This window comes from Lithobates pipiens, unplaced genomic scaffold (assembly GCF_037356315.1).
Source record: "Lithobates pipiens isolate NorthernLeopardFrog02 unplaced genomic scaffold, aLitPip1_a1.2 Scaffold_28, whole genome shotgun sequence".
NCBI lineage: Eukaryota > Metazoa > Chordata > Amphibia > Anura > Ranidae > Lithobates > Lithobates pipiens.
This window is the reverse complement of record NW_027507789.1, coordinates 122757796-122771485: the sequence shown is the minus strand read 5'-3', so window position 1 is coordinate 122771485 and position 13690 is coordinate 122757796. Positions and strand designations below refer to the sequence as shown.

At 44.6% G+C, this 13690-nt stretch overlaps 1 protein-coding gene across 2 annotated transcripts in view; it reads right to left on the bottom strand.

Annotated features, from left to right (window-relative positions):
- GHDC (GH3 domain containing) overlaps nt 1-12993 on the bottom strand; it is a 201323-nt gene extending 188330 nt beyond the window's left edge. The window contains exons 1-2 of one of the 2 annotated variants that reach the window (XM_077459577.1): nt 12931-12993; nt 6850-7121 (exon numbers count right to left, since the gene is read on the bottom strand). In XM_077459577.1, coding sequence (XP_077315703.1) covers nt 6850-7120 — 271 coding nt within the window. In that variant the 5' untranslated portion in view covers nt 7121; nt 12931-12993. Of the gene's footprint in view, nt 1-6849; nt 7122-12856 lie in introns of both variants that reach the window. The other variant, XM_077459576.1, reaches the window with a different exon arrangement.
- Nucleotides 12994-13690: the final 697 nt, after the last annotated feature.

The window sequence follows — 13690 nt, the reverse complement described above, 5'->3', positions numbered from 1 at the left end:
CTGGCTAGGAGCTTTTTTACAGGGTGCTTCGGCTGACCAATCTTTCAGCCATGAAACTCTGCAAGAATGCACTAGTCCAAGCATAAGCTGTGAGGCTTAAATGATAGAATCTTTCATAGCATCTATTGTAAAACATAGTGCGTCTGATTGGATCATGCTCTGCTGGGGTTTTTTGCCTTCCTCTGGATCAACTGTGGGTATAGAATTGGGTATATGGGCTGGTATATGTATGTGTGTATGTATGTGTGTGTGTATATGTATATGTATGTATATATATATATATATATGTATGTATGTATGTATGTATGTATATGTGTATATGTGTATATGTATGTATAGTATATTTTTTTATTTATTTTTATTTTATTTTTTTTGGTTGAACTGGATGGACTTGTGTCTTTTTTTCAACCTGACTAACTATGTAACTATATGTAACTATGTAACTATGATACGCCAGCCCATTGCTGGGCCTGCTGATCAGGCAGAATCTTAAAGCGGAGGTCCACCCTAAAGTGGACCTTCCGCTCATTGGAATCCTCCCCCCCTCCGGCGCCACAATTGGCACCTTTCAGGGGGGAGGGGGGTGCAGGTACCTGTACAGTACAGGTATCTGCACCCACTTCCGGGATAGCTCTCTGCGGAAAGGGGCGTAGATTATGCCCCTTTCTGAAAGTCCCCTGCTGCCTGCTGGGAAACACACAGATCCCAGAGGCAGCGGGTCCATCCTTATTGCGCAGCGCGACTCGCGCATGCGCAGTAGGGAACCGGGAAATGAAGCCGAAAGGCTCCACTTCCTGATTCCCATACCCAAGATGGCGGCGGCAGCACCCGAGAGACGATCGAGAGATCGGCTTCGGGTGCCGACATCGCGGGCGCGCTGGGCGGGTAAGTGTCCTTATTTTAAAAGTCAGCAGCTGCAGTATTTGTAGCTGCTGGCTTTTAAAAAAAAAAAACGGCGGAACTCCCGTGGACTCCCGCTTTAAGTATCTCCATAAACTGCTCCTTAATGGACTGAGATACGCCAATTACAGCAAGAACCGGCTGCGCTACTAAACTTGCTAAAGACATATTGCTTTTAGAAAGAAGTTCCAACTTTTTATCTGTTTTATTGTTTATCTGGATGTTCCCATTCAGAATATATAAGCTTTTTAAGCCATTTATGAATAGGAAAAAACATCCCCAAATGGGGGAGGTTCTAATGAACCCAAATTAGAGGTGGGTTCCTCAAGATCCACGGAAGAGGATAAATAAGTATCTTCCAAATATTTGGGAAGATCTACCTGATCCCCAGCCTCATGCACCTCAATAAGAGGGTCCTAAGCACTAGATGGGGATCTGCTATGTTTGGCCCCACTATGGAGACATATAGCAGCAATCTTCTTTCCAAATTACAAATGGTGGAAGAAAAAAAAACACTCTTGTGTGATACATATAGGGACAGAAGTGTCTAGCACAGCTGCAACAACAGTTCCCCCTGATGGCTCATTCTGACCAACCACATCCCTCTCAGAGGAGGGTGACATTCTTTTGGAAATGGCTTAAGTTTGTTGTGTAACCACTGACCCTTTAGAACCCTTAGAGGAGTTCCTGATCCCTTTACCACTCATAGCCTGAAGCACAAAGCAGAGACACTACCAGCAAAATACTGTACACTGCTAGGTTATAGTCCAGCACTAATAGCTGCTATTAATCCTAGCCTGTAACAGTACAATGTGTCAAAGGGAATGCCTGTGTCACCAAACCTGATCCAGTCATCCTCCTGCTCTGTCCCTCTACAGCCAGGCAGCAGCTACACACACACAGCGCTTTATCAACTTCCTGCACGTGTGGTTGGCGTCTGATGCCGTTAGCCACGCCCCCGAAACGTCTTGCCTTAGGGAGTGCCAGTGTCCACCACCTATCAGTGGCCCTATAACCCACATAGTAAGTACTATGGCTCTGTGTCCCCTGACGTAAGAAAAGAAAATTGCTACTCATTAATACAGCAATCGCATGATGATTAGTTGAATGTAGTATATTACATACAGCACTGTTTATACACTGGAGTTGTATGGTTCATAGCTTACAATGTGGAGTGGTGTGAAATATATAATGCATAGCCCAACATATGGATTCTTACAGTCTAGTGTATGAACATACCATGCAGCATATAGAGTGCAGTTGTCCACAGCATGTTATGTATAGTACAGAATATAGAGTATGACCCCCAGAGTCAGGGAGAGCTGACATTACTCTTCAGGGTGCAGGTTAATAGGCATGGTGGGTGTACTGCAAGATGGAAAGATGGGCGCCAGTCACTTTTAAAATGAACAAAGAGAGTTTTATTTCTGTTAACAAGAACAGGAGGAGACAGGTGTAATGCACAGGACACTCTTAGGCAAATGCAATAGCAACTTGGCAGACCCTGCAGACCAAAAATAGAACTAGGCAGACAGCAATACAGAAAAGGGGCCTTTAAGCTAAATGTAGCGATCTGTACCTTGTAGCAACTGCTGTCTTCTGTAGCAACAACTCCATTCATAGTGTCCCACCGTAGATCCTCAAGCTTAGCTCCCAGCTACCTGCTGGACTTCTCAAGCGTCACTCACAGCTACCCGCTGTATTCTTCAAGCTTTACCCACAGCTATCTGCTGTATGTCTTGGATGAGTTCCCTAGTGAAGCTTTCCCACTTTCTTCACCGTCCCCAGCTAGAGAAGCGTCTGCTCTGGTACTCCTTCAAAACTCCATCCCTTCTACACCTGCCTCCAGCAACAAGAGTGGTTGTCCCTCTGGCAATGATCAGGTTCCCCTCGGGTCGAGCCTCTTTGCATGATTGCTAGGCCTCAGGCTTCCTGCCTACACCTCTGCTGCTGCCCCACACACACACACCCAGGCCGCAGCCTGGATGGAAAGAACCCCGATCGCCTGACTCTCTCCAAATAAATAACTATACCAGCAGCCTCAGAGGCCAAAGAAGCTCCTGCTGATTGACTGAGAATAGCATATTCATTCATACCCTGAATTCACTGTAATCTATCATTCTAATGCCAAAGGCAACAGTGCCATCTATTGACAGAAGAGAGAAATCATAGTTAAACTCGAGCTTAGGAGAAACCCCTATTGATCAAGACTACAAATTAGCCAGACTAGTTAACACCTAGCACCACTAAATTTACTAGTAGCCCTGTTTAGGACAAGGGTGCTATATAACATATGGAGTATAATCTAGAGTATGTGCTGTCCACAGCATATAACATGCAGATGCAGCACAAGATATAGAGCATATACTGTACAGTGCATTGATGACATGTGATGGCCCTTAGTACGCTACGTACTGTATAACATCTGGAATATGGCATTTGTGCTCCCTTCCCTCTAACACTAACAAAAACTGCACATCTCAGGGCAATATGATCTTAGTTAGTCAGGTTTAAATAAGACACAAGTCCATCTAGTTCAACCAAAAGAAAAAAATTGAATAAATAAGTAGAAAACCGCCAATTACATGACCCTACTAACACAGTTGATCCTGAGGAAGGCAAAAAAAGCGCTGACCAATTTGCTCCAGCAGGAGAAAAAAATTAATTCCTCCCCCAGGTGGCAATCAGCTATTCCCTGGATCAACAATATTGATAGTGTTATTAATTATAAATGTTAAATATCCAGCTATAATCTGTATATTTAGGAACACATCAAGTTTTTTTTTTTTTTTAAATCATCCACTGAGCTGACAAGAATCAGTTATTGTGTGAGTCTATTCCACATTTTCACAGCTCTTACTGAGAAGAAACCTCTCCGTATGTGTAGGTTAAGTCTATTTTCCTCTAGACGTAAAGAATCCTTACCCTTTCTAATGACCATAAAGTGAATAAGGGCTCCTTCACATGGACATGTCCAGAGCCCGCTCTGCTCAGCGCAGGATCGCTCTGTCGATCCTGGCTGAGCAGACAGATGACAGGTCTGTCTCTGCACACTTTGCAGGGACCGACCTGTCAGAGCGCCGCTCTCCTCTATAGAGGATCGGATGAGAATGGACCTGAACGGATCGTCCGTGTGAAAGGGGCCTAACTCAAAACCAAGTTCACTATATGGACCTCCTATGTATTTATACATGTTGATCATATACCCCTTAATCTTCTCATGAGAGAATACATTCACTTCCTCTAATCTTTCCTCATAGCTGATCTCCTCCATGCCTCTTATCAGTTTGGTTGCCCTTCTCTGCACTTTCTCCAGTTCACCGATATCCTTTTTGTGAACTAGTACCCAAAACCAAACTGAACTGAACTTCCAGATGAGGTCTTACTAATGATTTGTACAGGGGCAAATGATGTCTCTCTCTCTAGTCTACACCTATTTTAATATGAAGGATATTAATAAGAAAGTATTCTGCTTTCTTAGATGAATGAATGAATGAATGAAATACTTATATAGCGCACAATGCGAACTGAATCGCCTCTAGGCGCTGTGGCGAGCTTTGATCATCTGCTAAAAGAGGAAGGTCTTGAGTTTTTTCCTAAAAGCCAGGTGATTTTCTTCCAGGCGGATGTTGATTGGTAGAGCATTCCATAGCAGAGGCCCTTGGACAGCGAATCTCCGATCACCCTTGGATTTATACCGGGCTTTGGGCACGAGGAGGAGGTTTTTGTTGGCTAATCGAAGACTGCGGTTTGGTGTGTAATGATTTATTTTCTCCATTAGGTATTGCGGAGCTTCTCTATGCACGCATTTGTGGGTGAGGCAAAGGGTCTTGAACGTGATCCGATTTTTTACGGTTAGCCAATGTAAGCTCCTCAGTGAAGGAGAAATGGATTCCCAGGGTTTTTTTCCTGTTATCAGCCTTGCCGCCGTGTTTTGGATCAGTTGTAATCGCGCAAGTTGATATTGTGGTAATCCTATGTAAAGCGAGTTTGCGTAGTCCAGTCCTGAATTAATGATTGTTCCAACTACCACTGCTTTGTCATTCTTTGGGATAAAAGGGATGAGTCTGCGAAGCATGCGCAGTAGATGGTGAGATCGACTGACTACAGATCCTATTTGCGCATCCATTGACATTTGTGCGTCTAAAATAACCCCGAGACTCTTCGCTTTGGTCTTTGGGGAGATAGTCTGCCCAAAGACGGTTGGTGGAGACCAGGAGGTTTTGGTTGCGGGCTTATGATTTGGGTGTAAGATAAGAAGCTCTGTCTTTGATTGGTTCAGCTGGAGGGAGTTGGTGGTCATCCAGTCCTCTATTGATTTGAGGCAGTTTTCAAGTTGTTGTTGGTGATCTTTTTTTCCATTGATCCGGAAATAAAGTTGTGTGTCGTCAGCGTAAGAGTGGAAGCAGAGATCTGAGCATCTGATGATTTGAAGGAGTGGGCGAATGTAAATGTTGTAGATCATTCTATCCCATCAACAAATGGTTCCAAAAAACATTGGCCAACAGCACTTTTGCCCACTACTGCATGTTTGGAGCAGATAGCATTGGTGGTTCCTGTGATGAATAAATGCCTGGCATCAGTGTCTATGGGAAAAAAAATCTCTGGCATTTGTCATTAGCTGCAGAAAGAATGCCCTAGTGTTGGTGTCAGGTAAATAAAAAAGCATTGGTGTCAGTGGATAAAACAAAACACATTATCATGTGGACGAAAAAAAAGAAACACTGGTGTCAATGGGTTATTTACATGAACATAAGCCGTACGCCAACTCACTGCCTTACTATGCTTACTATGTAACAAATGACTGTCTATCAATTGCATTAAAAACTGAGATTTTTAGTGGCAAAACATTGCAAATATATGTGGAGACCACACTACCTCATGAAGACCCAAGTGTATAGTGCTGTCCTAACCACTGTCTAGGAAAGCCTCCATGTTGGAGCATATATAGCAATAGATAAACTGTGGGAAGGTATGCCTGCATGCAGCACATCACTTCTGCCTGGTGCTGGAATAAGCCTTTTCAGCAGCTGTCACCAGGGCATGGCTAGCGCTCACAGGTTCCCAATATTTAGTTGAAATACTAGGACAGATTAGTAAATTCAGTAAAGTGGTTATCTATCAGTTTCTCAACTTACTGGCCAGAACTAGTTATTGTGAGTTTATTCCACATAGGGGTTGGGGAATATAGCCAGAATTACCATATTTATCAGCGTATAACATGCACTTTTCCCCCTGAAAATTAGGGGGAAATTGTGTGTGTGTGTTATACGCCGATCCCTGCTGCCTCGGCGTGGAAGAGCGCCGCTGGATTACACACAGCCGAGATCTCCTGTGTATCCGGCGCTTACTCACACACAGTCCCGCCTCCCTGGCCTGGCATTGGATCACTCTTCTGTCCATCATATGAGCCAGATGGGACTGTGAGTGACTGAGCGCTGGATACACAGGAGATTGCGGATCTGTGTAATCCAGCACTGGCACGGTGGCAATCATCTGCAAAGGTGAGTCTGCAGATGGATACTAAACAGGCTGCAATGATAGGCATGTTAGAGGCTGCAAATGGGTACTAAACAGACTGCAATATTGGGCACATTAGAGGCTGCAGACCTGTACTAAACAAGCTGCAATGATGGGCATGCTTAAGGCTGCAGATGTGTACTAAACAGGCTACAATGATGGGCATGTTAGAGGCAGAAGATGGACACATTAGAAGCTGCAGATGGGCATAGATCAGGCTGCATTGATAGGCACTGGTGAGGCTGCAGATGGGCACTGGTGAGGCTGCATTGATGGGCACTGACCCTTATTTTAAATTTAAAAAAAAAATCTGAAACTTCCCTCCTAAAGTTAAGGTGAGTGTTATACACCAGTGTGTGTTATATGCCGATAAATACGGTACTTCTGATCTTATAATTGACATGAAGAAAAATTATTGTTTTTTTTTACCTATTATGTCTTTGAAGTTGTGTTTCTGACCATATTCAGTATTTTGGTGTTTCTTCAGTATTTCCACAAGTAATGACTCCTGTGCTGCCTGGGCATTGCTTGTGTCATAATGTAACATCTTCCCCTGATTCTTCCTGGATAGGCCATTGAGAAACCGCCTGCGTCCAAGCCCAGCAGTCCACACTCTCACACTACCACTCTTCCATAGGGCGAAAAGAAGGACGATCACACCGGCACCAAGGAGCAGGGTTAATATAACCAGAGAAATCATCCTTCAGAAACATAAGCAGAAAAGAAAACATTATTGACTTTTTTTTAGAAGACAGACCGCTTTTGTGCAAGTAGAATGTTTGTCTGTGAAGCTTCCATTATTTAAAGGGTTAGTTCACCTTTTCAGAAAAAATGAAAAGGATGAACACTCTACACACCCTCCCCACCCCCTGGTCCCTGCTGCACTTACCTGCATGGGGTATTAGCTGTCACTGTCCACACAGCCAATGCAGCTGTCTGAGGATTTGAAATTTCTGCTTTTCTTCCCCTTCTTTCTGCAGAGCTTTCAGGACAGATCAGACCCCTTTCACACCAGGGCGTTTTGTAGGCGCTATATCTTTAGAAATAGCGCCTGCAATCCGCCGTAAAAAATCTTCAACATTGTCTGTAGTGTGAAAGCCAGAGGGCTTTCACACTACAGCAGTGCGCTGGCATGACATCAGGGAAAAGTCCTGCCAGCAGCTTCTTTGGAGCGGTGAAGGAGCGGTGTGTTTAGGGCTCCTCCACCTCTGCTCCCCATTGAAATCAATGGGGGAGCGCTGTAATACCGCCGGCAAAACGCCACTATTGCAGCGTATTGCTGGCAGTTTTAATCCTTTCTCGGCCGCTAGCGGGGGTAAAGGTGTCCCACTATCGGCCGAAATGCGCCGCAAATAGCGGTGTTTTACCGCCAACGCTATGGGCGGTGTGGTGTGAAAGGGGTCTCAGAGCGATTCTGGTTGGTCAGTGACAGTATGTGACTGCTTGGATCAGTCATAAATGCTCTGATCCCTCTTGAAATCCCTACAGAAATAAGGGGAAGAGGAGCAGGGATTTCTGGGGGACCGGGTGTAGGGTATTAGTTCACCTTTTGATTTTTTTTCTGAAAAGGTAAACTTAAACTTAACCATTTTATTGTTCATGAAGACAGAATATAAAAACAGCATTTTCTGCAGGAGAATATTACAGTGGGAGATTTTACTCATAAAGGCCCATTCACACTAGTCTGTCTTGGTGCATTGCATTGTGCCTTGAGTTAACATGGCAAGCCCATTCACAGTACATGTCCCTGAACCAAAAAATCAACATGCACCATTTGACAATACATGGTAGTGCTTCGCAGTACATTGTGGTGCGTTGCAGAGCATGTGCATGGGAGGTGCATTCGTTTAGTGGACTGAGGTACCACTAGAAATGAATAGCTCCCAAATGCACAAATAAAAGTAAGGTGCATTAACATGCATTTCTACAATGCACTGGAGAAGTGTGGATGGTTTACACAGCTCTCCACTCTCACTGGGCTTCTTTCATTTAAGACCCCTTTCACAGGGCAGGCGTTTTTCAGGCGCTTTAGCGCTAAGAATAGCGGCTGTAAAGTGCCTGAAAAAAGCCTCATCTGCAATCCCAGTGTGAAAGCCCGAGTGCTTTCAAACTGGAGCGGTGCGCTGGCAGGATGTCAAAAAAAGTCCTGCAAGCAGCTTCTTTGCAGCACTATAGGAGTGGTGTATACATCGCTCCTAAAGCACCCCTTGTCATTGAAATCAATGGGCAGCACCGCCGAACTGCTGCCAAAGCGCCACCCTTATTTTAGCTGCTTGTAGGGGTTTTAAAGCACCCCTCTAGTGGCCGAAAAGCGACTCAAAAATGTTGGTAAAACTAGTGGCACTTTACCCAGGCTTTGGCAATGTGAAAGTGCCCTTAGCCTTGCTAAAGGCAGCACAGTGGTTTAATGGTTAGCATTTCTGCCTTGTAGCACTGGAGTCCTCAGTTTTCAGTGCAGTAAGGTCTCATGCACCCTGGACATTATAAAAACCACCAGTAGCATTAGCTGTAGAAATCTGCAGCTGTAGAATGAGTTTTGAAGCATTTTTATAGTTGCAGGTTTTAGCTGTAGTATTTTTTTTTATTAGCAAAAATATACTCCCACAAAAGCTTATGGCTCAAAAATGCTGAAAAACGCAGAAGAGGCATGTTTTGTAGCTTTTATCAGAGTTAGAGCGTTTTTACAGCTAAAAAACACCTCTTAAAAAACACCAGTTCTGAGTTTTTTTCCTGACAGAAATGCCCCTTGCAAAAAACGGCTGATAACAACCTATGTGTGCATGGACACATAGGATAACATGCTGGGGAGGGTACTGGTAATAAGGATGAGCTCAGACGTGCTCGCATGGTCCACGTGCTGAGTCCGCCAGGAAGTCGGCGCAGCGCTGCTCTAATCACAGGCAGTGAGACACTGCCCCGATGTGCGGCTGCAGAGATCGGGAAATGTCTCACTGCCTGTGATTAGAGCAGCGCTGCGCAGACTTCCTGGTGGGCTCATTACGTGGACCACGCGAACACGCCTGAGCTCATCCCTACTGGTTAAAATGTCCAGTATACATGAGGCCTAAAGAATGAGGTGGTGTGGAATGCAGAAATGTACAGCACAGTGTACAGAATGAGGCAATGTGGAATAGGGAAACATACGGCACAGTGTACAGAATGAGGAGCTGTGAAATAGGGAAATGTACAGCACAGTGTACAGAATGAGATGTGGAATAGGGAAATGTACAGCACAGTGTACGGAATGAAGCAATGTGGAATGGAGAAACGCACAGCACAGTGTGCAGAATGAGGCAATGTGGAATAGGGAAATGTACAGTGCAGTGTACAGAATGATGTGATGTGGAATAGGGAAATGTACAGCACAGTGTACAAAATGAGATGTGGAATAGAGAAATGTACAGCACAGTGCATAGAATTCTGGAGCAAAGATGGCAAAGCGTGGATTCTTGTACTAAGATGGATGGAACTTGAACAACTAGTGCATAAAGTTGGCTGGCAGAGTAAATGCGTTTTTCAAACCTTTGATATCTATGGGGCCAAAAATTGTGTGTACCACCAAAAGAAGCACATACACCTTTTCTGAAATTACACTGTACCATGTTGCATTAGTTTGAATGGGCACCCAAAGAATAATATAATTTCTACTGTCACACATAGCAGCACAATGGCAGATGCCGGCCAGATTGCACTAGAGGGAATGGGAAACTATTGTAGTTATAATCTGGTGCACTCCAGGATGCACTGACATCCCCACATCCCATAGTGCACACTAGAATGTTCCGTAATATTCAATGCAATATGGCAACCTAGAGGTATTCTATACACTGTTGGTATGTGTAACACCCCAAGAAATCTAATTTCCTGCTAGTGTGATTGGCTCATGGAGTTTTCCAGATGTATGTCAAATTTTAGACAGCCCTTGCAATAGGAATTTCAGTTTTGGGGAGCTATTCCCTTAGGGATTAAATACTTCTAAAGGGATGCAGACTCTGCAGCTTTCTTCTGATTTAGACCCCTTTCTCACTGGGGCGGTTTTTCAGGCACTTGAAATAGCCTCTGCTAAGCGCCTGAAAACCGCCTCCCATTCATTCACTGTGTCTTTTCACACTCGGGCGATGCGAGTGTGGGATGTTCTAAAAAGTCCTGCAAACAGTATCTTTGGGGCGGGTTGGGAGCGTTGTATTTAGCGCTAAAATTCCCAGGCCCATTGAAATGAATGGGCAGCGCTTTCAAAGCACCACAAAGCGGGTGTTTTTAACCCTTTTTTTGGAGTTAAAAACGCCCCGCTAGCAGCCGAAAAGTGGTGCAAAAGGGTCGATTAAATGTCGCTAAAGTGCCGCTAGGGCTGGAGAAAAAAATCGAGTTGAGAGGTCAAATCGACTCAAATTTATTTATTTTTCACCCCAGGAGTTTTTAGGCGAGGCTGCAGCTTCGACCTAGTCCGCGGCGTCCGGCCTCGCCTCAAAACTCCTGCCCGCAGCTCTTCAGGACCGGCGCAGTGTCCATCAAAAAAAAAAAAAACTTGATTCGAATCGTGAATCAAGTTTTTTTTTTTTTTTAAATCACAGATTTTTTGGGGGAGAATATCTCCCAGCTCTAAGTCCTGCTAAAACGAAAGGTGCTTTAGTGCTAACAGCCGGCACTTTCAGTGTGAAAACAGTCTAAGCGCACGTACACACGGTCAAAGATTTTGCCAACCAAATCCGTCGGATTTTGCCCGTCGGATTTAGTCCGACGGATTGTGTCCGAAACTGTTGCATACACATGGTCGGGCCAAGTTGGCGAAAAATCCGATCTTTCAGAACGTGATGACGTAATTTCGTTACGATGGGACTACATTCAGGCTAGTAGCCAATAGCTTTGATGTAGGAATTTGATCTGAGTATGCGTGGCACTTGGTCCGATCAAAATGCTCTACACATGATCGGATTAGGTCCGTCCGGCTCAATTGGTCAGGAAATATTTCCAAAATGTTGGAAATTTGGATCGGACGGAGATTCGGATGGAATCAGTCCGATGCATATCACACACAGTCGGATTATCTGATGACGCGGTCCGATAAGACTCATTCCGACAGATTCTCCGACCGTGTGTACAAGGGCTTAGGGGGTTATTTACTAAAGGCAAATCCACTTTGCATTACAAGTGCAAACTACAAGTGCAACATGCAAGGAAAATAAAAAAACAGCATTTTAGCTTGCACATGATTGGATGATAAAATCAGCAGAGCTTCCCCTCATTTCAGATAGGGATGACCTCAGGTGTGTTCGCGTGATCCACGTGCAGAACCCGCCGGGAAGTCGACGCAGAGCGGCGCTAATCACAGACAGTGAGACATTTCCCGATCTATGCAGCTGCACATCGGGGAAATGTCTCACTGCCTGTGATTAGAGCAGCGCTGCGCCAACTTCCTGGCGGGCTCTGCATGTGGAGTGTGCGAACAGGCCGGAGCTCATCCTTAATTTCAGATCTACCCCTCAGATTTACAGCGACTGCACTTCCAAGTGCCCTTTCAGTGCAATTTCAAGTGCACTTTGCACTTGTAGTTTGCACTAGTAGTGCAAAGTGGATTTGCCTATAGTAAATAACCCCCAATGTCTGTAAAGGACATGGTCAAACAGCTTTTTCTTCCGAGCAACACAAGTTGAAATCCCTGCAATGTACATAGATCACCCAGGGGGTTGTGTTTTCCCTCACAAAGGTGGAGTTAGGCTCCTCTCACACCACAAAGGTGTCACCTAGTGTGCACTTTTTTCCTGTGTCACGTTTAGTGCAGCCCTTCATTTTTAATGGACTGCCCCACACATGAATGTGCCATGCACCGTTGTGCATCTGTAAAGCGTTATGGGGCCACGTGTTATGGGACCGCGTGTTATGGGACCCCGCGTTATGGGACCCTGTGTGATTTTGCGCACAACACAAAACAAGCGTGAATAAAGTTTTACTCTTTAAAGCCAATGAGTCATCCCAACAACCAGGAAACTGGTATTTTCAGGAGGAGGCCCCACATTTCTCTTATGACTGATCTACTTTTCTGAAAAGTTGTGCGTTGTGAAAGGGGCATTGCTTTCCCGGAAAGTGCTCATTGCCTGGCTTCAATACTCTCTATGGCACTGATGTAGATGAGTATTCTGATTAGGAGGTGTGGCTTGGCTCTGAAGTTCTAATCTGCAGGCAGCCAGGTAACTAGCATTTTATAGAGAAGGTCAGCCATGGTAGCCTTCATATTTCTATTGGTAGGGATGAATGTCTCCTCCTTATATTACATATCATGCATGCTCGGACACTACAGACTTCTATAGTTATAGAAACAAGAAATCATTAAAGCCACATGTAGAATTACATTTACACAGCCAACTTCCCCACATCATGTGACTTGTACAGATTAGCTCATCACTATACAATATTCTAAAGCAGAGGAAAAGAATAATACATTTAAAGTAGATAAAAACAGTTCCGAGGTAAATTGTAGGCTTGCAGTCCTCGGCTTTGTCATATTATCAGTACCTAACCCCGAAGCTCAGGCACAACTCTTCACTTCCCTGGAAGCTGTCCCTCCCCCCTGCATACCACCTGACCAGGAAGAATGTTTTGTGCAAACACCGAACACAGGCAGCCATCTTTTTTCCTGGCAAATGAACTGCTAGTGCCTGTTTTAGGACGAGCGATCTGTGATGATGGGGTGTGGAGCTATGATCAGGGTTACGATGGGCAACTTTGGGGTCAGTTTGCTAGCGGTTATCATATGTGGTATTTGTGTGTGTGTGCTTTTTTTTTTTTTTTAATATCGCATCAGTTCATCAAAGTAAATGATCAAATTTACAGTAAATACAGCAAACTTGGCAAATATTTGTGGTAAAACAACACACACTTGTTATTTATCTCATGGTACAGTTAGAATGTACAAAATAACAATAAGGGGACGGGAAAAAGAATACAGTGTATTAGTATGGTAATGTCAGAAGCTGTCAGTACACCTAATACCTACCACCGCTTCTCGTACCTACCACCACTTCTCATACCTACCGCCGCTTCTCATACCTACCGCCGCTTTTCGTACCTACCACCACTTCTCATACCTACCACCGCTTCTCATACCTACCGCCGCTTCTCATACCTACCACCGCTTCTCATACCTACCACCACTTCTCATACCTACCACCGCTTCTCATACCTACCACCGCTTTTCGTACCTACCACCACTTCTCATACCTACCACCGCTTCTCATACCTACCACCGCTTCTCATACCTACCGCCGCTTCTCAT